The sequence below is a fragment of the Leptodactylus fuscus genome, chromosome 6 (assembly GCF_031893055.1).
Source record: "Leptodactylus fuscus isolate aLepFus1 chromosome 6, aLepFus1.hap2, whole genome shotgun sequence".
In the NCBI taxonomy this organism is placed as follows: domain Eukaryota; kingdom Metazoa; phylum Chordata; class Amphibia; order Anura; family Leptodactylidae; genus Leptodactylus; species Leptodactylus fuscus.
The window spans coordinates 108,090,275-108,113,151 of NC_134270.1; the positions used below are offsets into that span (position 1 = coordinate 108,090,275).

The 22,877-nt window shown below is 38.6% G+C and overlaps 1 protein-coding gene across 1 annotated transcript in view; it reads left to right on the top strand.

The window, feature by feature from the left end:
* Nucleotides 1-3,224: 3,224 nt before the first annotated feature.
* The window catches only part of GATA5 (GATA binding protein 5), a 28,390-nt gene continuing 8,737 nt past the window's right edge, over nucleotides 3,225-22,877 (top strand). The window contains exons 1-2 of the mRNA XM_075276985.1: nucleotides 3,225-3,934; nucleotides 17,712-17,881. Of these exons, the coding sequence (XP_075133086.1) occupies nucleotides 3,433-3,934; nucleotides 17,712-17,881 (672 nt within the window). The 5' untranslated portion in view covers nucleotides 3,225-3,432. The remainder of the gene's footprint in view (nucleotides 3,935-17,711; nucleotides 17,882-22,877) is intronic.

Sequence of the window (22,877 nt, forward strand, 5' to 3'; positions counted from 1 at the left end):
ATGGAGCAGAGCTGAGAGTAGCAGAGCCGGATTGGACGTTTCTTTCCTTTCTTGGCTTTAATTTGTTGTCCTATTGAAAATAACAGATGACAAAGTCATCTCTGCTGTATCTGCAGATAATATATTCCTACAACCTATTAGTTCTGATGGCTAATACGGGTAACATTGACTGAGAATAGGACACATGATACCCCTAATAATATACTCAGTAATGGACACAAACTAGTCCTGTCTCCCCGGACACAACTAATCCTCTGTTTTGAGTCATAGTTTTCATATAGTGGTCAAACAAGAGGACTATAACTCTAAGTGTGGATCTTACTGTTAATAGAAATAATACAGCAATAATACTAACAGATAATAATAATAATAATAATAATAATAATAATAATAATAATAATAATAATAATAATAAACAATAATATTAATAACAATAATATTAATAACAATAATAATAATAAATGCCATTAATAATACTAAATAATATTAATTATACTATCACATAATAATAGTACTATAATAACATAATAAATAATAGGTAACAAAATAACGTCATTATTATTACTTTAAAATATTAGCAACTAATCACAAGACAAGCAATAATAATCAATAAATATATAACATGATCACACATAATGACGAGACTAAGACACTGTAATAAATTGCTAATATAATAGTGAGATAGTGTTGTACAATACATGTGCGGTGCTTGTGGCAGTCATGATATCGGGATAGATAAGATTCCTTCCCTTGGGGTCATAAGAGGTTAATATGTCACGATGTGTCTTAGTGCAGGATCTTATCCCCCTGGCACCGGCAGCGACTCCATAGTGAAATACTGGACGGCAGGACATGCAAATGGTCATACAGGGAACCCCTTCCTAATTGATTGACAGCTCCCTATACTGGGGGTGCAGCACCCGGACCTCTACCCTTCATATATACTGGCTGGAGATAAACCCTTGGCCTCGGAATATCATTAATAGATTAGACTGTCTCCAGCTCATCTCCATGTATAATGGCTCCTTCTAGATCCCTACTGTGCACAGTAAGAGCTCAGACTGTGACAAGGGGTCCTCTCCCCGGGACTAAAAACACAAGAGGAGGCCTGTCTGGGGTGATATGTGACAGGGGACATCTGGAGACCCCCGACCCTCCCGGCTAGAAGTGTACTGGAGGAAGAAATGGAATCTGCAGTACTGCTAGATACAAGACTAACTTGTAGTAACTCACTATTATTACATCTAGACATAGAAGGCTCAAAAATTAGTGATCGTGCAGTAAGTGACTCACCAGCCGTGACTACACTACAACTCCCAGCATGTCATAGGATGGACAGATTCTGACTGCAGTGCAATGTGGATAGAAACACAATGATGGAAATTGATCTCAGGTTATTAAAGGAAACAAATAGCATTGCTGGTCATATTTATGTAAACGATTATCTACAATATGTATACTATAAATATCATATAGACTGATGGACATGGCGGGATATAGGGGTACAGATGGGTATATACTGCAGTGCACAGTAGACATGCAGGGAAAGGATTTCTGAGGATATTCAAATATACAGATTCTTCTGTATTCTGTAGTTAGACAGGGCACATGGCTAATGAGGGTATACTACTATACTACTGTAAGGGTTAATGGGGTATACTACTGTAAAGAGTATGCATCTGGTTAATTCGGTACCTTTTAGATATAGAAACATAGATATTGGTAAAGGTAAATATAGTAGTGACATTTTATTCACTTGTGATGTTGTACCTAGACTAAGCACACGGTTACAGTGTATCCAGCTGAGAAAATCCCATTACGTTCTCGGTGCGTTTGCTATCTGTCACATTGTATATACTTAGTATGTATACTGTGCTTACTATACTATACCTGACTTCAGATCAGTGCTGTTATTACATGTTGTTGTTATTATTATTATTATTATTATTTCCATGCTACCTACACACCATCCTGTCACGGCTACTCATCGGTTCCGAGGAATATATTCTAGTTTTGGATTATTTTTTATGATCTATAAACCGATCGTTTTCGTACAATTTGTGGTGCTCAAATTCAAGACATGTCAGAAGTGGAAAGCTCCACAGTCCTACTATATACTATAAGATATTACAGTTATTGTAAAGCATCTATCCATAGATCTATATATAACATTGCATTAATACATTATTGCAAATAATACATTCTAAACATGTGCTGTGTGTGTATACATATATATCTAATGTTTCACAAACACTATTATTTTTACACTTAAGCCGAAATAAATCTACATACATTATTCGGCCATAGTCTGTATCTGTAACTATATATATAATGGTACAGTTAGTTATTAGATGGGATATAGCAGAACACAGTTGTTACATGGTGAGTATACACAGGATTGTACATATATACACTACTTACAATGCACAGGATAAAGACATTGCACATTCACACCATAATATGATGACATTATTGAACAATGTTATAAGAAATGTAAGATTATACGATCTGTATTGTATATATGTATAATAAGCTACAGATGACTGTATTACATAGATTTCACTACAGAGCCAGACCTATGACAGACAGGGTGGTACAGGCAGGTTACCGCTGACTTGCAGGCTATGTACACAGGGCACAGAGTATTAGTTGAGCTCCTCCACTGGCTGTTGCTGGTGCAGTCACCAATCCCCTAGGACACCAGGTGCTTCTCTGCGCGTCACGTGACTCTGCCCATACACTTGCCCTGTAGTAACGTGTGGCAGTCAGTCTCTCCCAGGTCAGCAGCAGAGGACAGGCTGCAGCTCTCCGTCTAGAGACCCAGGAGCCGGCCTGGTGAGTAGCTGCCCCCTCTCCTCCCTCCAGTATCTCAGCAGCTCTCCGGCTAAAGACCCTGGAGCCAGCCGGCATAGTGAGTAGCTGTCCCCTCTCCTCCCGCCAGTATCTCAGCAGCTCTCCTCCTTATCTGACAGATAAAAGCAGGGCAGGTTTGTGCTGGGACACCCGGATGGCAGATCTGCCTCATATCTTACAAGCTCTTATCACTGTTCAAATGTTTGCGCCTCATGCTCTCACTCCATAAGATTTATACCCCGGCGGGTTATCAGGGCGCCCTCCTGCTTGTACCCTCCGCGGTGCCCGGGAGACCCTCCGCTCTGATACATGTATGTGATCAGTCCATCCTGAGTGCCCCCCACCCCTAGAACTCAACCCCCTTCCCCCTCCCTTGCTGCAGAGCTCGGGTTTCTTCCTTAACTTTTGTCTCCTCCACACAGTTCCAGGTACTTCAGATGTGGACAGTACAGGAGGCCTCTTCTCTATAGACCTGGAGCGGATCATCACCACCATCATCATCATCATCACCACCATCATCATCATCATTACTTGGACAGGACTGGGACGCTCGGGTTTTTGGATATACCAGCATAGACCATGTACCAGGGCCTGGCACTCGCTTCTAACTATGGCCAGTCTGCCTACCCTCATGATACAGCCAACTTCTTACACCCCAGTGCCAACCACTACATGCAGACAGGACGTGTGCCCGCGGTACTGCAGCCCCTACCCTACCTGCAGAGCTGTGACAGTGCCCACCAGGGCCACCACCTGGGCAGCCACCCGGCCTGGACACAGGCAGCTAGTGACAACCATGCCTTTAATGCCAGCAGCCCTCACACCCCCAGCGGCTTCTCCTACTCGCACAGTCCACCCATGGCCAACAATGCCGGCAGGGAAGGAGCCTTCCAGAGCCCCCTGATGGCCCGGGAGCAGCATGGAAACGCACTGGTGCGCTCAGTCAGCGGCTCTTACTCCAGCCCCTACCCCTATGTCAGCACCGAGATGCCCCCCACCTGGGCAGCGGGCCACTTTGACAGCAGTATGTTACACAGCCTGCAGAGCAGACCGGGGTTACCGGGGAGACGATCCAGCCTGGGTGAGTATGGGGCAGGGGCAGACAAGGGTAGACCAGCTATAAGTATATGAGCACTATGAAGTACTGCATATATACATTCATATAACTACTGTATATTGCTGTATAATCACTAGACTACTAATACAGTGACTGGACAGGTAACCTACAGAAATGACCAACACCAGCTGTTCATTATTATTATTATTATTATTATTATTATTATCATCACAACTTCTCAGCCCTCGGCTACTGTATGTATAGGCAAGTGGGGAAGTCTCAGGAGGTTTGGGCCACTTTATACTCTGTTTATCTACAAGGTTTATGTTGGACTTTGATCATTGTTGCTTTTAAATCCAGACATTGCTACTGAAACTAAGGACACAGAAAGCAGGTTATATTGTGTCCAGGCTGGACTTAGCTCACTGTTACATAATGGATGTAGAGCTCTAATAAACAACAGATGATAGATACACATCAGATAGATAGATAGATAGATAGATAGATAGATGATAGATACACATCACATAGATAGATAGATAGATAGATAGATAGATAGATAGATGATAGATAGATACACATCACATAGATAGATGATAGATACACATCAGATAGATGACTACTGAGTGATATTTATTCGATAGATATTACATAAGTAAATAGGTTTTTTTGGATAGATATATACATATATATTAGGTAGATAATAGATATATAACTAAGATAATTAGATGATAGATAGATAGATAGATAGATAGATAGATAGATATTCAAATGACCAACAAATTATTTTTATCTTTTATTTATTTTTTTAATATTTTCTTTTTTCGAACATTTAGCATTCTTGACAGTGAGATTAGATATTGTACCTCAGTCTTGTAATGAAACGTTTTGATAAAATGAAAAGGAAGTACTAAATGTATATGGTAATAAAACAGCATATTAAAAAATGTAGCTAAAAGGTTTAATAGTAGTAACAGGGACACGTACATGAGAACACGATCTGTTACATTATTTAATATGGCAGCATTCTGCATATATACATGCATAAACAAATACATAGACAAACAGAAATCTGTGTGTGTATTTCCGTATGTATGGATATGTTCGGACGTGTAAGGATATGTTTTGTTGGTGTATATCTGTATTCCTCTGTATACTTCTGTAGTGCTATATCAGAAAGCGATTACTAATGAGTTGCTATGATAACCTCTTTGCAATTGGCACCTGACATTGAGATACTTGATATTTACTGCAGGGATCACAACAATCTGAGCAGATAATCTCCCCTGTCACACTTATTACACTGGGATGATAATGTTCCCTCACTCTTATATCTCAGCCACTAATAATATTCACAATCATTCAGACGTATTATAATGCTGGAAGATGGATTTGTCAATTACAATGTCAAGCCTGAGACTCGCTGTCAAGTATTGTCAGTGATAGTAAAGGATGGGGATTTGATTAAATGGCACTTATATAGATGCTTTACTTTACAGAAATCTCTGTCCTCGATGTCAATAATAATAACAACGTATATGACAATAATGTCTGTAGGTAGTTATCTGGTATATGACAACTGCTATTAATAATAGTAATATCTTATATATAACCAGGACAATAATAATAGCAATACATGCAGAAAATTATATTTCATCTTCCAATTATTATTGTTGTTATTATTATTCGCTAAATTATAAGTATGTTGCCTATGCTACTGTTAATATTATTATCATTATTAATAGTATTATTATTAGGAATAGTAGTAGAAGTAGTAATGATTACCTGTAAATTAAAGTAGGTTCCCTGTTTTTCTGCTAATATTATTTATTTATATTATTCATTCCATGGTGCTTTACATTAGATGCATCTCAGAGTATATAGAATGGCCTATTATTCTTTTTATTAATAATAAGAATATTACAAATAGTATCAGCAAACGGAACCTACTTATACTTAGATTATTTAATAGCTGTAATAATAATCATCATTATAATCACACAATCTTCTCTTGGTCTCTTATGCAGCGTCTAATAATAATAATATTAGCAGTAATAATCATCATCATTAGGCGAAATAGCCCTGCCAGTCCTCTCATACAATTAGACATTACTTTTCTGATCGCACTATGTCTATGCCTTAACTATTTGGTGCAGTCCCCACCATGTGATTATAATATATAGCAATAATTCACTGCATTATCATATCACGATCAGTGGAATAAATCATCTTTACTGACTTTAAATATTGCAATACTTTTATTAGGGCCTGCAAGAACAATTAAATGACTAATGTTATAAGCACATTAATATTTTTTACATTGATTTTCTAACACAAATTATTATTTTCACTAGATAAGAGCACAATGAAGGATGGCCTATTGCAGCCATTATAGTTAATATTATTAGTATTAATAATAATAATGTTAGTAATGTTATTAATATTATATCATGGAAACATCCATTGTTATCATATAATATATTGTATCTATGTATTATATAATATGATATATATATATATATATATATATATATTATAATGATATAATAATATTATTAATAATAATAATAATAATAGGTACATTACAGCATAGAATGTGTATACAGAGGTGATTGTCATATAGACTATGTCAACATTATTAGAGCTCTGTGATTACAGATATCATTGTTATAATAATATTAATAATAATAATAATTATTATTATTATTATTATTATTATTATTTTCTAACTCTCAGTGATTGTTTTTCTGTAAATATAGTTATAATTATTGTGACATTTATGACGGAAGGACAAGAGGGGTGTGAAATGTTTGTAATATATGAGTGTGTGTAATATATATGTGTGATATTTATATATGTACTATATGGGTGTGTGTAAGATATATACTGTATATGTGTTTGTGTGTATGCATGCAACCATTTCTGCCATTATAATAATCCTACGGTCCTATAGAGATCTCACTTCTTTGTCTTAGTGACATCAATACATTGTAAGGGCGGATGCGACACTTGTAGTGAGTGAAGTGGAAGTGCGGGGGAGGGTCTGTCTGAATATCTGGGGGTCTGCTGTGAGGACAGGTCGCTATATTCATCTATGCACCGGTGCTTCTTCTCCAAATGGTTTAGGTCTTGTAGAACTACACCTATCAGCATGGCCTCTTATAAGAGTGCTGGGGCTGATATATCCGTATTTAGTAACCTATGTATCATACAGACGTTTGTTCATTCATATAGTCATATAGATGTGTGTGTGTGTGTGTGTGTGTGTGTGTGTGTGTGTGTGTGTGTGTATAACACAACACAACATCTATAACAACAACAACATATCAACAACAGAAATATTCCAGGGTGCCAATGGAAGGATATATATTCACATAGCCGACATAAAATCTGCAGTGACAACATTACCTATGTATATCACCATATACTGGCTCAGATACTGGATTTGTAGCTATTCTGTCAGATATCTTCATATATCTCTATTATAAATACAGTCTTTACTATTGTTCACTTTGGTATTCAGCTTTTTACTTCTATTTCCATTGACATACATATTTGGTCTTTATTTGTGGCTGAAGTGAAGAAACACAATTCACACACACATAACACCAATTCCAAGTACAATGGTAATGTATTTCTATCGGACAATGCATATCAATATGTTTTATGTGCAAAAACCGCAGCATGTCCCATCCAATGCCATAATATTCATTTTCTGGGTTTATAGAACTAACACAAGCCTCACACATTGCTATGCAGCCTGCAGTATATTAGAGTGTAGGCCACAATACACACAATTGTATGCCTGAGACTTCAGGTGTCTGCTCTTTTCTCCATATTTCAACAGTATTTCTATATACTTATGATACCTGTGAATAAGGTTCACACTGCCAGTAACATGTCTATTGATGTCAGCCATCAGTGGATTTATAGAAATGGAAGAATTTTTGTTTGTATCTGTCCTAAATCACTACCATGTTAAAATAGAAAAGTAATATCATTTCTGTCTGGGTACAAACAATTATTGACTTGCTGAGTTCTCCATATTTTTAGGGTAAGACACTTTGTGCTGTGAGGTTTTTTTGCTGCAGTGTGTGGATGGGATTTGTTGAAGTTCCCATGTAATACATTTGTATTGTACAGTAAGTTACTGGCTGGCGGTTCTGCTGCGGTTATCCTGCTGCAAACCTGAAGCATGTGGCCTTAGCCGCAACCGCTTTGTCAAAAGAAAACATGCCAGAGATGAGAGGAAGAAAATGACATGTACGCCTCCCTTCTCCCAAAAAATGTGCATGCCAGAGTTGTATAGATTTCTGTGCCTGTCTCATTTGTATAAATGGGTGGCATAAATTCATGTTCTTGCCACCAAAGCAACCAATTCAGATGAATTCCATGTATTCTTATTGTGTGTGTGTGGCTATTAAAAGCCAACCATAGATATGAGATGAGCCAGCGACTGTACGGTGCCACACAAAGTCTCCTGGGGCTTATTACTTCTATAGATCTGCAGGGACATTATATGTTATCATAGGATGTGCTATGCGGTGACATATTACAGAAGTAGGCTCACTGAGCTGCTATACTTATAGTTCTATAAGCATCTAGTGGGCATAGTCTATGCCCAAATACATCAAAATAGGTGTACCAGGATTTCTGTAAAAAAGGTTCAACTTTGCAAAAAGGTGTATGTGTGTGTGTGTGTGTGTGTGTGTGTGTTTGTGTGTTTCGGGCACTATGGCCTGACAATCTGGACATGTTTTAAGCAGTTCATAGGTTTTAGCTCGATTTATGATTTTGTCTTTTAAAAAAGTAGCATTATTTTTATATATGAACACTCCACTTCTAACTTGGCTTAATAAAATTCACCAAAACCCTTAGTGAACTCTGGCACTCTCCCCCCTAGAGAATCACGACAAACATATGAACCAGGGTCTTACATTCTGGTAAAAATAAGCCAAATCAGAGATGACATTAAAAGTTCCCTCATGGTATATTGGCTGCACTATTTTTTCAGTATTGTGCCTGTTGAATTTTTTTTTGTATTTTTGATGACATCTTTGTTTTTCATTTATGTAAACATTTTTTGAACCTATAGAAAATCCTGTAGGGAAAAATCTCCAGAAAACACTATACTTAGAACATACTACATTTAAAAAAAAATGTGCCACAGATGCCAAAAACAACACAAACCAAAATACTTTCTATATAGTGTTCTATTGTGTTTCAGTATAGTAAGGTTGATGTTTAAAATGTCACAAAACTGGAGACAAATGTTGTTGGTGATTTGATTTGGTGTTAAAAAGCTGTAATATAACCCCTGGCATGAGAGTTGGCAGGAACTTCTGACAAAGCAATGTCTATAGGGTTGAAAGATAATATATGCCTTTAGGGAATGCGTATATATACAGTCCTATGAAAAAGTTTGGGCACCCCTATTAATCTTAATCATTTTTAGTTCTAAATATTTTGGTATTTGCAACAGCCATTTCAGTTTGATATATCTAATAACTGATGGACACAGTAATATTTCAGGATTGAAATGAGGTTTATTGTACTAACAGAAAATGTGCAATATGCATTAAACCAAAATTTGACCGGTGCAAAAGTATGGGCACCTCAACAGAAAAGTGACATTAATATTTAGTACATCCTCCTTTTGCAAAGATAACAGCCTCTAGTCGCTTCCTGTAGCTTTTAATCAGTTCCTGGATCCTGGATAAAGGTATTTTGGACAAACAATTCAAGTTCAGTTAAGTTAGATGGTCGCCGAGCATGGACAGCCCGCTTCAAATCATCCCACAGATGTTCAATGATATTCAGGTCTGGGGACTGGGATGGCCATTACAGAACATTGTAATTGTTCCTCTGCATGAATGCCTGAGGATTTGAAGCGGTGTTTTGGATCATTGTCTTGCTGAAATATCCATCCCCGGCGTAACTTCAACTTCGTCACTGATTCTTGAACATTATTCTCAAGAATCTGCTGATACTGAGTGGAATCCATGCGACTCTCAACTTTAACAAGATTCCCGATGCCGGCATTGGCCACACAGCCCCAAAGCATGATGGAACCTCCACCAAATTTTACAGTGGGTAGCATGTGTTTTTCTTGGAATGCTGTTTCTTTTTGGACGCCATGCATAACGCCTTTTTTTATAACCAAACAACTCAATTTTTGTTTCCAAAATGAAGCTGCCTTGTCCAAATGTGCTTTTTCATACCTCAGGCAACTCTATTTGTGGCGTACGTGCAGAAACGGCTTCTTTCTCATCACTCTCCCATACAGCTTCTATTTGTGCAAAGTGCGCTGTATAGTTGACCGATGCACAGTGACACCATCTGCAGCAAGATGATGCTGCAGCTCTTTGGAGGTGGTCTGTGGATTGTCCTTGACTGTTCTCACCATTCTTCTTCTCTGCCTTTCTGATATTTTTCTTGGCCTGCCACTTCTGGGCTTAACAAGAACTGTCCCTGTGGTCTTCCATTTCCTTACTATGTTCCTCACAGTGGAAACTGACAGGTTAAATCTCTGAGACAACGTTTTGTATCCTTCCCCTGAACAACTATGTTGAACAATCTTTGTTTTCAGATCATTTGAGAGCGGGCTGTCCATGTTCGGCGACCATCAAACTTAACTGAACTTGAATTGTTTTGTAGAAAGAAATGGTCCAAAATACCTTCATCCAGGATCCAGGAACTGATTAAAAGCTACAGGAAGCGACTAGAGGCTGTTATCTTTGCAAAAGGAGGATGTACTAAATATTAATGTCACTTTTCTGTTGAGGTGCCCATATTTTTGCACCGGTCAAATTTTGGTTTAATGCATATTGCGCATTTTCTGTTAGTACAATAAACCTCATTTCAATCCTGAAATATTACTGTGTCCATCAGTTATTAGATATATCAAACTGAAATGGCTGTTGCAAACACCAAAATATTTAGAACTAAAAATGATTAAGATTAATAGGGGTGCCCAAACTTTTTCATAGGACTGTATATATATATTTATTCATATGGAGTCAGTAGTAATAACTGTTTGAAGAGACCACAGCGTTGAGTTGAGCATTGCAGCATCTTTACTGATCACCAAGCACAGAGTTGTACATTGTCTGCATATTGTGTAGTGGTTGTGCTTGGCATTACAGCTCAGCCCTTTTCACTTACATGGGACTAAGCTGCACGTATGCCAGGTTCACATCTGCATCGTTAATCCGTTCTGGTGAGTCTGCATGGGGACCCCCTGAACGGACTACTGAACGCATTGGCAAGCAGTGTGTAGTGAAAGCACATGGACCCCATAGACTATAATGGGGTCCCTGTGTTTTATGTACGGTCTCCGCATGGAACATGCGGACAGGAAAGTAGTTCACTATCTACTTTCCTGTCCGTATGACTCGTGTGGGTAGCGCACGGCCAGCACATGGACCTTATTATAGTCTATGGGGTCCGTCTGCTTTCATTGCACAGCGCTTGCCACTGCATTCGGTAGTTTGTTTGGGGGGTCCCCGTGTGGATCCCCAAACGGATTACCGATGCAGATGTGACCTAGGCCAAATGAAAATGGGCTGCCACTTCAATCAGGTGAGTTAAAGATAGGTTATCAGTACTGAAATTCCAGAGGAAAACTCTGTGGACTTTCTGTGAAAAATGCTGTGGGAAAAACCACAACGAGTTACTGCCTCAGTTTCTCCCACAATGCTTTCTTGCTGTGGCCCACTATGTAGGGCTTTAATCATCTGATAGATATTTATCTACTGTATCAGTTTCAGTATGGTTGGTTGCAATGTATACGTAATGATACCTCAAGTGTTCATCTCTTGGAGGGACAGTCCCTACTTTTTGATATTAAATGTCCCTCTTTTTAACATTGGAAATATATTTGCATTGATAAACTTAACTTTACTGTTTAATAAATCCGTTATCTGGTCTCTAAGGGGCTGTTTACATGACAGAAAATGAAGAGCAATTCAGCCACGGCATCTGTGGCAAAATTAAGCAGGACGCTTATTTTTTCAGGATCCTGCTGTGATTTCTGCCTCCCATCGAAAGTGCCCTCAAATCGGCATAAAATTCCTACATATGAACGCTCCCTAACTGTCTATTAGAACTAGGCATTTTTTTATCTTAAAGCTAAGGCCCCATGTTGCGGAAAAGCAGCTTTTGTTTGAAAATTTTGCAGCTTTTTTTTATGCCAAAGCCAGGAGTGGCTTCGAAAGGAATAGGAAATATATAAGAAGCACATATATTTTCCCTTCTGCTCACTCCATTCCTGGCCTTGGCTCAAAAAACCACAGCAAAATCTGTAACAAAATCTGCTTTTCCACAAAGTGAGGCCTTAGCTTAATATGTCCATATTTTTTGTTTGTTTGTTTATTCTCATTTTATTGAATTTTGGTATATACAGCCAAAAGTTACTAGATACATGTTAGGAACTTGGAACAAAAACAAATTAGATCACTACATAAGTTCAATACCTAAGTATTGTGATACAATGACTATCAGTACTCTATGCATGAACATATTAAACATACTAAAGTATGTGAGAAAAGAAGGAAATATAGAAAGTAGTAATATGAAGGCTTGATAAATACTAAGCCAGGTTGTTATAACAAGTCAACAAGATGTTAATACGCGGGAGTTGTGCTGCTCTGAAAGAAAAGGAGAGGGGGGGGGGAGGTGGTGGTGGTGTGGTAGGTAGATGGGGGGGGGGGGGGGTATATGTGCATATTTGAATATTGTTTGTGCTATTATTTTAATAGAAAAAAATCTTTGAATATTTAGATATATAAGCCAATTTTGTACTTTTATCCAGCGAAATATCTTACTAGTTGTGAGGTATAGTGTAGTACAGTGATATCCAACCTGCGATCCTTCAGCTTTTGTAAAACTCCAGTTCTCAGCCTTACCACCGGTTCTCAAGGCCTGATGGAAGTTGTAGAATTGCAAGATACAGGTTGATGATCGCCACTATAGACTATACTAAAGCTGTTAAGCACAAGTTTCTTCAGGTATTGTGGAACTACAAATCCAAGCCTGCCCTGCCGGCACATACTGAGTTGTATCTGCAGTAACATTAGCATTAGGAAAATGAGCGCAGCAGCAGAAACCTCTGGATAAATCCCTCTCGAAAGTCACTTGTGTTGCCTGGATCTTGTTCTGTAGCTGAAAACTTTGCATGATTTGACAGGTGAAGATAAGGGAATAGCTACAAGTTCAGTTATCAGGCAATGATCACTCCATGGCAGTAATTGACCTTAAATATTAGTAATGTCAAAGTGATCACTGTGTAGAAAAGGTTATACAAGCCAACGGACAGGCCTGCTTCAGTCACCACGATTTATACAGTCACCATTATCAGCAATTGCCTTATTCACTTCACTGTTTGCAAATGAAACTGAAGCAGCTGGAAGTTTCTATCATTAATCCGCTGTCAAACAGCACAAGAAGGGTGTGCAGGGCAGGGACGATGGGGGGTTGTATTATTTTATAAAGTGAGAGGCCTTATCATTGTTTATTCTGTGTACAATTTAGAGCATTGTTCTGATTAGTCAATCTATTACTCTGTATACATATAGCAATCCTATAATTGATCGAACAGTTTAATACCACAGTGTTTCATAGAGCAATGTAAAAATTATGTATCTGCCTATTCATTGCGGCTACCTAAGGCCACCTCCAATGCCGATTCCAATGAATGAATAAATCTAACATTGTTTTACATCTGTGGCCATTTACTAGATGCAAAAGATCTGTAAGCATAGAAGTAGAGAATTAGGGTAAATTCACACGCAGCAGATTTATTGCAAGAATGTACACGACTGTTCTATTCATATGAATGGATCTTGCAGAAACCAATGTTTCTTGCAGGATGAGATGTTTGATGTGATTTCAGTATGTATGACTATCTCCTATGCATCATCAGACTGAAGTGTCTGTTCAGTGTCAACAGGAATACTTTATCTCATGGCATATTACATGACAGTATCTTTCCCCATGTCAGAATCATTAGTTTGCCATTAAGTCTCATTGAAATAAATGCACAGTATCATTATTTGTCTATTTTCCATACAGGCAAAGGTATGAGAACCGAGTCACATCCGCATTCGGAATTCCGTTTGGCAAATCTACATGGGGACCCACCGAACAGAATACCGAACGCATTGACAAGCGGTGAGCAATGAAAGGACATGGACCCCATAACCTATATGGGGTTCGTGTGTTTTCCGCGCGGTTTTCGCATAAGTCATGCTGAGAAGAAAGTAGTTCATGAAGTACTTTTCTCTACACATGACTCAAACGAACAGCACGCGGAAAACACACGGACTCCATTATCGTCTATGGGGTCCATGTGCCTTCATAAGCTCACCACTTGTCAATGCGTTCGGTATTCCATTTGGGGGGACCCCATGTGGACTCCTCAAATGGAATACTGAACGCAGATGTGACCCGGGCCTAAGGCTACATGCATATCACCATAGTGATTTTGCTGTCCGCTAATACTGATCATCAACCCGCACATATACATGTCTGCATTGCATCACTATGCCATCTGCAATCACGGATCTTGTATGATTCTCTACAATGGTCTGTGCCGCAAATTCAGACAAATAGGATATGCTTCAAAATTTGTGGACCCCCTTCTATGATGCAGATATGTTTGCAATTTTTGCGGATATGTGTATGGGCCCATAGAGATGTATGGGTCTGCACTTTTATCCACAATTTCTAACCCACAATTACAGATAAAATTACAGTTGTGTGCATGGGGCCTAACTGAGATATAATGGATATACTTGCCCAATGTGTGCTAATACAGCTACACATTAGTTCAGCATTTTAAGCTATATCGTATTCTAGGTTCGCTGCCAGCTGTCCCTTGTTCTGGTCTGTCAGAAGACGAAAACAATGGACTGGCGACCACTAAAATAGCAGTTACAGACAGAGCTTGATGGACCCTGTTGACTATAATGGGTTTTGTTTTATGTTCATTGTTTTCAAAGTGAAAGTGGTGGTTTAAAAAGTTCTGCCTTCAGGACTATGGAGACTGTGTCTAGCAGAAGGGGCAACCTTCTGAAAATATGGATTTTTTTTCATTATCTCTGCTGGTTGCCATCTCCAGGTTGGAGGGTGTTGCACCATTTTACTCTTCACAATAAGCTAAAAGCACCCCTGGCTTGACAACTGCAAACCTCCCTTTTTCTATGATATGTACATTGTGGTGCCTGTTTTCTTGTCCACTATATAACTATTCTGTCTATGTACATCAAAGTGTCCATTTCATATACTCATATATCTCCATGTCAGGATCTTCCTCAGACTGGAGGATGCTCACAGCTTTTTAGATTGACTGGGGAATCTGCCCCCTCCTCCCACTCCCAGGGTCTGTCATTTGTCAGCTGCAGAGCCAGGGTGATAGATTTGTATTGTAGGAGCTCACCAAAAACTGTCCGAACCCTGAGCTGTGAGCCATAAGCATTCCATCAGCCCCCAGCCTGCCTGTCGCCAGCAGTCAGCATGGAAAACTATGTGATGGAGTTCAGGAAAGTTTCCAAGCCCCCTCCTCCTTTTATCATCTTACAATAACATTGAACTAATCATTTATTGTCCAGCTCTGTGGGGACTTCTGGGAAAGCGCAAGCCTTTTGCCAAGAAAGGGTTAATCTTTTGAGGTTTGCAAGCAAAGGGTTAACATGACTGCTTTCAATCAATCTCCATTCTACCCCCCCCCCCTTCTCTTTGGAAATTCACCCTTGTGCCGGTGGGGAGCTATGTATCACTCACACAAATTAATACATGTTAACGTGCACAGGGCTTGGCAACTATACATAACACATAAAATATTGTCCTTCTATACATTAGAGTCAGGTCACCGCCAGCACACCCAAATAGTGATTACAGCATTTAACATTAAGCGGAGTGCAGCTGAAATGTGACAAAAATGTAAATGCCCCAGTAATAGAGAAGGCCAGATCAGAAAACAACGCCACTTATTAAATGTTAACCCCCAATTATGTCACTTGTGCTTTATAAACTTCCAGCGCAAAACAAGGTGACCTCAACTCAAACAGATCCAAGCATCCAGTAACATTCCCATGTCACACAATGATCCATCATCGCCATGAACTCTGATGGTTTATGTAACAGTGTTCTGCCATTGAACATATAACATTCATTTTCCACCAGCGGCCAATTTTGTGGTATATTCCCTGGGGTGGTTACTCTGGTCCGTGAGTATTTCTTGGCCCCCAAATATCTCACAATACTTTTAGGATAACTTTTACATGACTTTTGCTGTGCCAGAATTATTTATGATTTGGTTAAAACTTCAACAGAAATGGAGCCTAAAGCATAGGCCTTATGAGAAGTCAGTGCCACCTCAAATATCTATTATCTATCTATCTATCTATCTATCTATCTATCTATCTATCTATTATCTATCTATCTCCTATCTATCTATCTATCTCCTATCTATCTATCTATCTATCTATCTATCTATCTATCTATCTCTCTCTCTCTCTCTCTCTATCTATCTAATTTACCAATCCAACTTGTCTAAAATAAACAATATTTTGGTACACATATAATCTTTTTGATATCTTTGACCATGCTTATAATTACCTGGTTGGATCTGAATGATAATTTTCTTATATTTACTTGCCATTGTACTTCTATATGGTCACTCATGTTTGTACCAATTCATGGCAGATATGGCCTCATAAATAAATTATTTTCTCATTACAAGTTCCAAATACGACATAGAACAGAACATAATTGTAAGAAGGGATTTTGACCAGTATTGTATAGTTTTAGGGGTTATTTCTTAATAACCAGTTGCTAACGTTCAGATGATATTTTTATTCTATCTTTCGTTAAATTAATGAACAGTAACTTTGTAGTTTATTCTCAGCACGCTGCTGTTGACTATTGTTTTTATAAGGTGTCTCAGGTTAGTGCTTTGAGTGTATTGTCTTATTGTAAGTAAACTAAGGGATTTGCTGGCTCAACATTTACTATCATAAAGTGTAAAATGTGACATTTTTGTAAATTGTGTTCAGTGGAACAAACTTTTCTGTAACTGCTTTGAAAACATTAACAATCTGCTGCTGTCTGTTCTTTTTTTAATTATGTTTCTTTTTAGTACTTTGAGTAAGGCTAGGTTTATACTAGTGTTGCATCTCAGAGGACCCGAACTATAGAAAGCGAACTGCTAAAACAGCGGCTAGACATGGAGACTGGCAGACCCCATTGATTATAATGGGATCCATCGAGTGTCTTGTCTTTTTTAAAAACTTTTTCCTCCACCAATTTTCAATGAACTATGCAACTGAGACTCCAATAGAGTCTCCGGCGCAGATGTGAAAGTAGGCAAATTCTGTTCCCCATTCCAATTGAAAAATGTAGAGAGAAAAGTGAAGCAAGCAGCCCTTTTCTCTGCATTTTTCACCCTTTTCGGTGGAAATCTGGTAGACCCTTTTAGAGTCTATGGGTTCCGCAGGTTTCCTCGCGTAACCACTTTTTTTAAGCGGATTAGGTTTCCGTTTGGGGGTCTCCAAGTGGACCCTTTGTATGGAAACTTAAACACAGCTGTGAACCTAGCATAAATCAGATTGACCAAGTGTGTACATATATGTGCGAGTTGGACAAAATTGCTGTTGACTGACATCTATCTATACTTTATGGCCAGCTTTAGGTTCCCTTCAGTAGTACCACTGTTGGATTGAGTTTCGGGTTTTGTGATTCTGATTACTTCAGATATTATTCAGATATTATCCCTAATTATAAAACACCTTCCTATTCGCAGAATACCTTGAAGATTTCCACGCAGAAGGAAGAGAATGTGTCAACTGTGGAGCAATGCACACCCCTCTGTGGAGACGAGATGGCACTGGACACTACCTGTGCAATGCCTGTGGATTGTACCATAAAATGAATGGAATCAATCGACCTCTTATTAAGCCACAGAAAAGACTGGTAAGAGATGTTCTTCCCTGTAAGCCACTCACTGAGGATCTAAAGAGTCAATGATTTCCAACTTGTAGATCCCCAAAGTAGCAAAGATAAAATGAAGGTCATGTCACGTGCTGCTGATATCGTCATCATCGTCTCAATTACCTACAATCCCATTTTCACAACCCTGCGCAGAGGACAGGACCAACCTGGAATTAGTCTACACTCCCCTAGAGGTCCCATAGCAACCTCTTGGTTTTATATTATGGTATGTTGGAATGTTGTCCCATTCGTAATAAAAAGCCTCAGTAATATGAAACGGGATCATGAAATTCAGCATAAGCCCGCTGGATTTCTCATGGTCACTACAGTATATTACTGATCCCAATAGTTTTCTGTTAAATGGCCTTATGCATGAACCCAGAGCTAACAATCCAGTACTATCTTTCATACCAAATAATGCAGCCGTCTACATAATTATATTGGCTGAGACATTAAAGAGAGATCCTTTAGAGGTAACGTAACTCCTGCAGTGTTTGGTTTCTGTTCGCACTATCTTTAGCGGCTTTTACTTTTAAACACCAGATGGGGAAAGTGTCTGCTATAGTCCTTTTATACTACAGTTGCTTTAGATTAACACCAAGAAGTCAGATTTTCAGCGAGGTGCTAGATCTGAGATCTCCATATAGCTTGATGTGTGAAGCTGAAGGGTTATTAGAGGGCCCTGCTTAGGGGTAAGCTGCACTCTCTGAAAACGGTTAGTCCCATACTCTCCAGAGTATTACTGGCATTAATATCAGCTTCTGGAGAATCCATCACATGATATCTGTGCATGAGGCCGCTGTAAAGATTTACACGGGGAAAGCCTCTGCACCCACTTCAGTATAGACCCATTGATGTCAGCTGGAAGCTGTATCCCCCTTCCCCCCATACAAACCCATGCTGGGTTCCGCTGGAGGCTGCTCCCACACTCTTTTATGACAACACATAGGTTAGCATAGCAACTATAAGAACAAATCAATAGTTTAGAATTCAAATAAAGACTATTTGTATTATTGTATTACTATTTTTTTTATTTAGACACCCAAATGTAATAAAAATGTTTCAATGTAATATAGTTCAGTGTTCCCTGTTATCCTGTATGCAGAATCTACAATGTAGGCCAAACTTGTAAATGTCTGGTAGAACAGATAAGAAATATAAGATCTCGAAAGTACTCAGTACTACATGCATTATGCAGTGTTTTTTTGTACAACTACCCTTGATACAAAGATGTAGGCAGTAATACAGGGTAATAGGAAGTTGAACATGTGCTCCAAACAGTGAACATCACAATGTACACAGCCATCTACAAACATGGAGAGGCTTTAATAAAAGAGTAATATATCGCACTTGTGTATATGGAAGGAATTATATAGTGCGGATTATTTACCTACAGAATACACTATTTGATTTATACCTTATAAATTGCTATTACGTGAATAGGTCAGAACTTTGTACCTGAAGCATTCTACTGTCTGTAACAATGAACACTTGCGGATTTAGCCAAATAAATGGCTGCTCCCAATGGTAACTTGCTGTGAAATAAAAGATTAGAGGCTATGGTGACCTTAGAATCAGTAGAAATAGGTGTACTGCAGAAACCTGCAAGGTCATACATACGGGTGCATTCACACGGAGGAAAATAGTGAGGAATTTGGTGTGGAATTTCAGCGCTGAAAAAAAAGCCTCCCATTGACTTCAATGGGTTCCTTTTTCCTCCATGTGAATGGACCCTACCGTAGGTCAACCATAAGAGGGTCCACAGTCTTGGTTTTCCTCTTTCTGCTTCGCAGTGGGCGTTGAGCTCCAGATTTCTATTAGCATTACAGTGCTGAAAAATGAAGGCCATGAGTGAGTAGAGATGGAGTAGCATAAGGCATACATGCACGTCACTCTTCAGACTTGATGTGTATGGTAGTGTGGAGCAATGGGGTTCATTAGAACCCTGGCCTTCACCCTGCTATATACACTTTTAGAAGTGTGATGGGGGGTTTTCATGGTATTAGTCAATCTTTGCTTCCAAAATACTTCCCTTCAAAGTCTATGAGCTATACATTATAACATTGTAACATTGTGTCTCAGTGTACTTTGTCCTCCCTATAATTAATGGGTTAACTGGGGCCAGAACTTGTGTAAACCCAGCTTCAGACATTAAACATCTGCACGGAGCTGTACTGCTTCCTACGGCTGTATCCATCTATTACTTCTCTTATTAATAAAGCTATTTGGGTTTTGAGCCCAGTTTTGTCTTCTATAACTAAGATATCTGAGATCTCTTTATAAAGAATTTTTTTTTTTATTTTGGAAATATTTTTGGCTATCAAGCTTATTCATTTCAAAGATTTCCAAGCAGAGAAGAAACTTTGCATTGCAGTAACCTTCAGCTGACTGATGCTCCTATACTCTGCATGGGGACCAGTGACCTTCCAGCTACTTTGTAGGAGGGGATTAGATTGGAGGGTCATTCACAGAGGGTTCATGTACGTTCAGTTATGTCTTCCCTACACAGTTCATTTCTAGATGTATATTTATGTTCAAGGTTCTGGTATCCCACTTTTTATTATGGTAATGTACTGTACATCCACCATGTTGGATAGGAATTGTTATTTTCCATACCTACTGCTAGCCTATAGGTTAAATCAGAGTATACGTCATGATCAAGGACGTCAAGTGATGGTTGGCCTCTTACCTCTAACAAATCTCATAGCTTGGCCTCATGTACACAAGGATAGCACACTGAATGATTTTCATAAGTCCCTATGGGGACCATAAACCTCAGTGGCAAAATTCAGCACAAATCCTATTTCTGTGTATTCACTCAAATGTATGGGACGATGATCATGTGCATGTAGTCTTAGGGAAAGACAGGCAACCCTTTCCTCATTTAGGTGAATAAACATTATCTCTGAAGGAAGGGAGGGTGAAGATGTGAACAGACAACAGGAAGGGTGTCCATATTGATTGTTAGTATTGGATCCTTTACAATTATGCACTCTATATAGTCTTAAATATCCTATTATTTCAGGGAATCCTCAATGTGAGGATTCAGCTTCGTATTAGAATTGCTTATCTTGTCTCATAAAGGACTTATGTAGTTACATGTTCTGTTCACACTTGTATTAGCTCTAATATTCAAAGTCAAAATAGCATAGGATGCTGCAGTTTCAAGTACAAAAACTATGAAAACGATTTCTTAAAAAACAGAATCTGCGATGCTAGTGTGAACGGATCCTTAGGCCTTGTGTTCAGAGCATGTGACAGTTTTCATGAGCCATTACAGTGGGGCAATTCTTGCTGTCAGATCCTATTACTGTCAGTTTTCATCATTCTGGAGGAAAGGTAATTTACATATTGTTCTCAGTCTCTCTACACTAGCTGTATCTCTGCAAGGAGAACACATACCTTCCAAGATCTGTGACCTACATAAAAGTCATGTGCACTGAACCATAACATGTGGAAGAAAAACAGCTACCTATATTATATATAATATGAGAAAATGTTAAAAAGGATCCTAATAGATCTGTCACATCCATGATGGATCATATAATAATGGAAACCATGATACCAGTATGACCAGAAGCAATTCTGTAATATTTCACGACTGATAATGTTCAGATTTTTCTCAGCTTGAAGTTCTATTTTACTGCACGTAGATGTATAATAGTCCCCATAAACCCAAGATAAAATAGTAAATTGAAAAAGCTTCTTCCATTGGATCAAACATTGCGCTGTTCACGTCTATATAAATAAACTGCACAGTTCAAAGTTTTGGGACTGAGGTTCTTCCAGACAAGGTCAAAACATTGCCAGGGAAATGTGACCGGCCCCTTTCGTTTAAAGTAAACTGAGAGGAAATTAGGAGTAAAATATCGTTCTTCTCCTGTCCTTGACAAGCCCCTGGGCCTTGCAATCGTCCATCACTAGTGCTAAAGATTTAGGATTTAGGGAGGAACATTTTCAGAGACAATATTTTTGGAAGCAGCTAATGGAGACTCTGCCTTTCTCTGCCTGTCTCCAGTTCTGGAGCTGCCAGCAGCCGACAGCTTAACTCTTTCTTAGGGCAGGCAAGCCTTGCAGACTTTTCAAGGTACAGAGAAGAAATGAACAATCATTTCACTGCAGTATCCATTGTCTGACCACAGTGCTGCATGCTTTTTATAATACTCTGGGCAATTTCTTTGATGTCTGTAAATATTTGTATAAACACCATATTCTGATACAAGAACCTGCTGAATATACAGTAATGAATAGTACTCGATAGGTCTATCCTGAATTTCACCTTTCCTAAGTTTCTTCTTCTGCACTACTCACCAATTGACTGACAAGCTCCCTCTCTATTCAAAACACAGGTCCCAGCTGCTGCAGAACATCATAATACATACCTCAGCGTCTGCAGAACATGTAATACAAACCTAAGTTGTTGTTGCAGAAAAATATAGTATGCAGCTGAGTTGCTGCAGAACATTCTATTGCTCGACACAAATACTGTAATCTTATTGTGATGAGACCAGCACCATAAAACCTCTCACCACCCAAAGATAACCATAGGTGATGCAGTGGTAGCAATCGCTACCAGGCCCGGGACACAGATTTTTCATTGTGGCCCATAAGCGTCAAGTTATATCTCTGCCCAATGTCATATAATAATAAACTACGGTATATAAATATGTCATATTACTGTAATTGTTAACCACTAAATCATTTATACCTACAAGCTTATTAAATAATAATCAATAATGATACTAGACACTGTTGATAACAGATATCAATATTTTATTATCCCTTATTAAATAAACCTTAGACCAACAGAAATACTCGGTATTAACCATTAAGCCTCTCTAGACCCCCAGGAATATAACAGGAATACTGTCAGTAACCCTAAGACTTCCTTTACAATGCAATTTGTGGCTTGTTAAAAAAAAAATAAAAAAAAAATGAAATTTAGATAATATTTTCAAGCTTTTTTTTTTTTTATTCA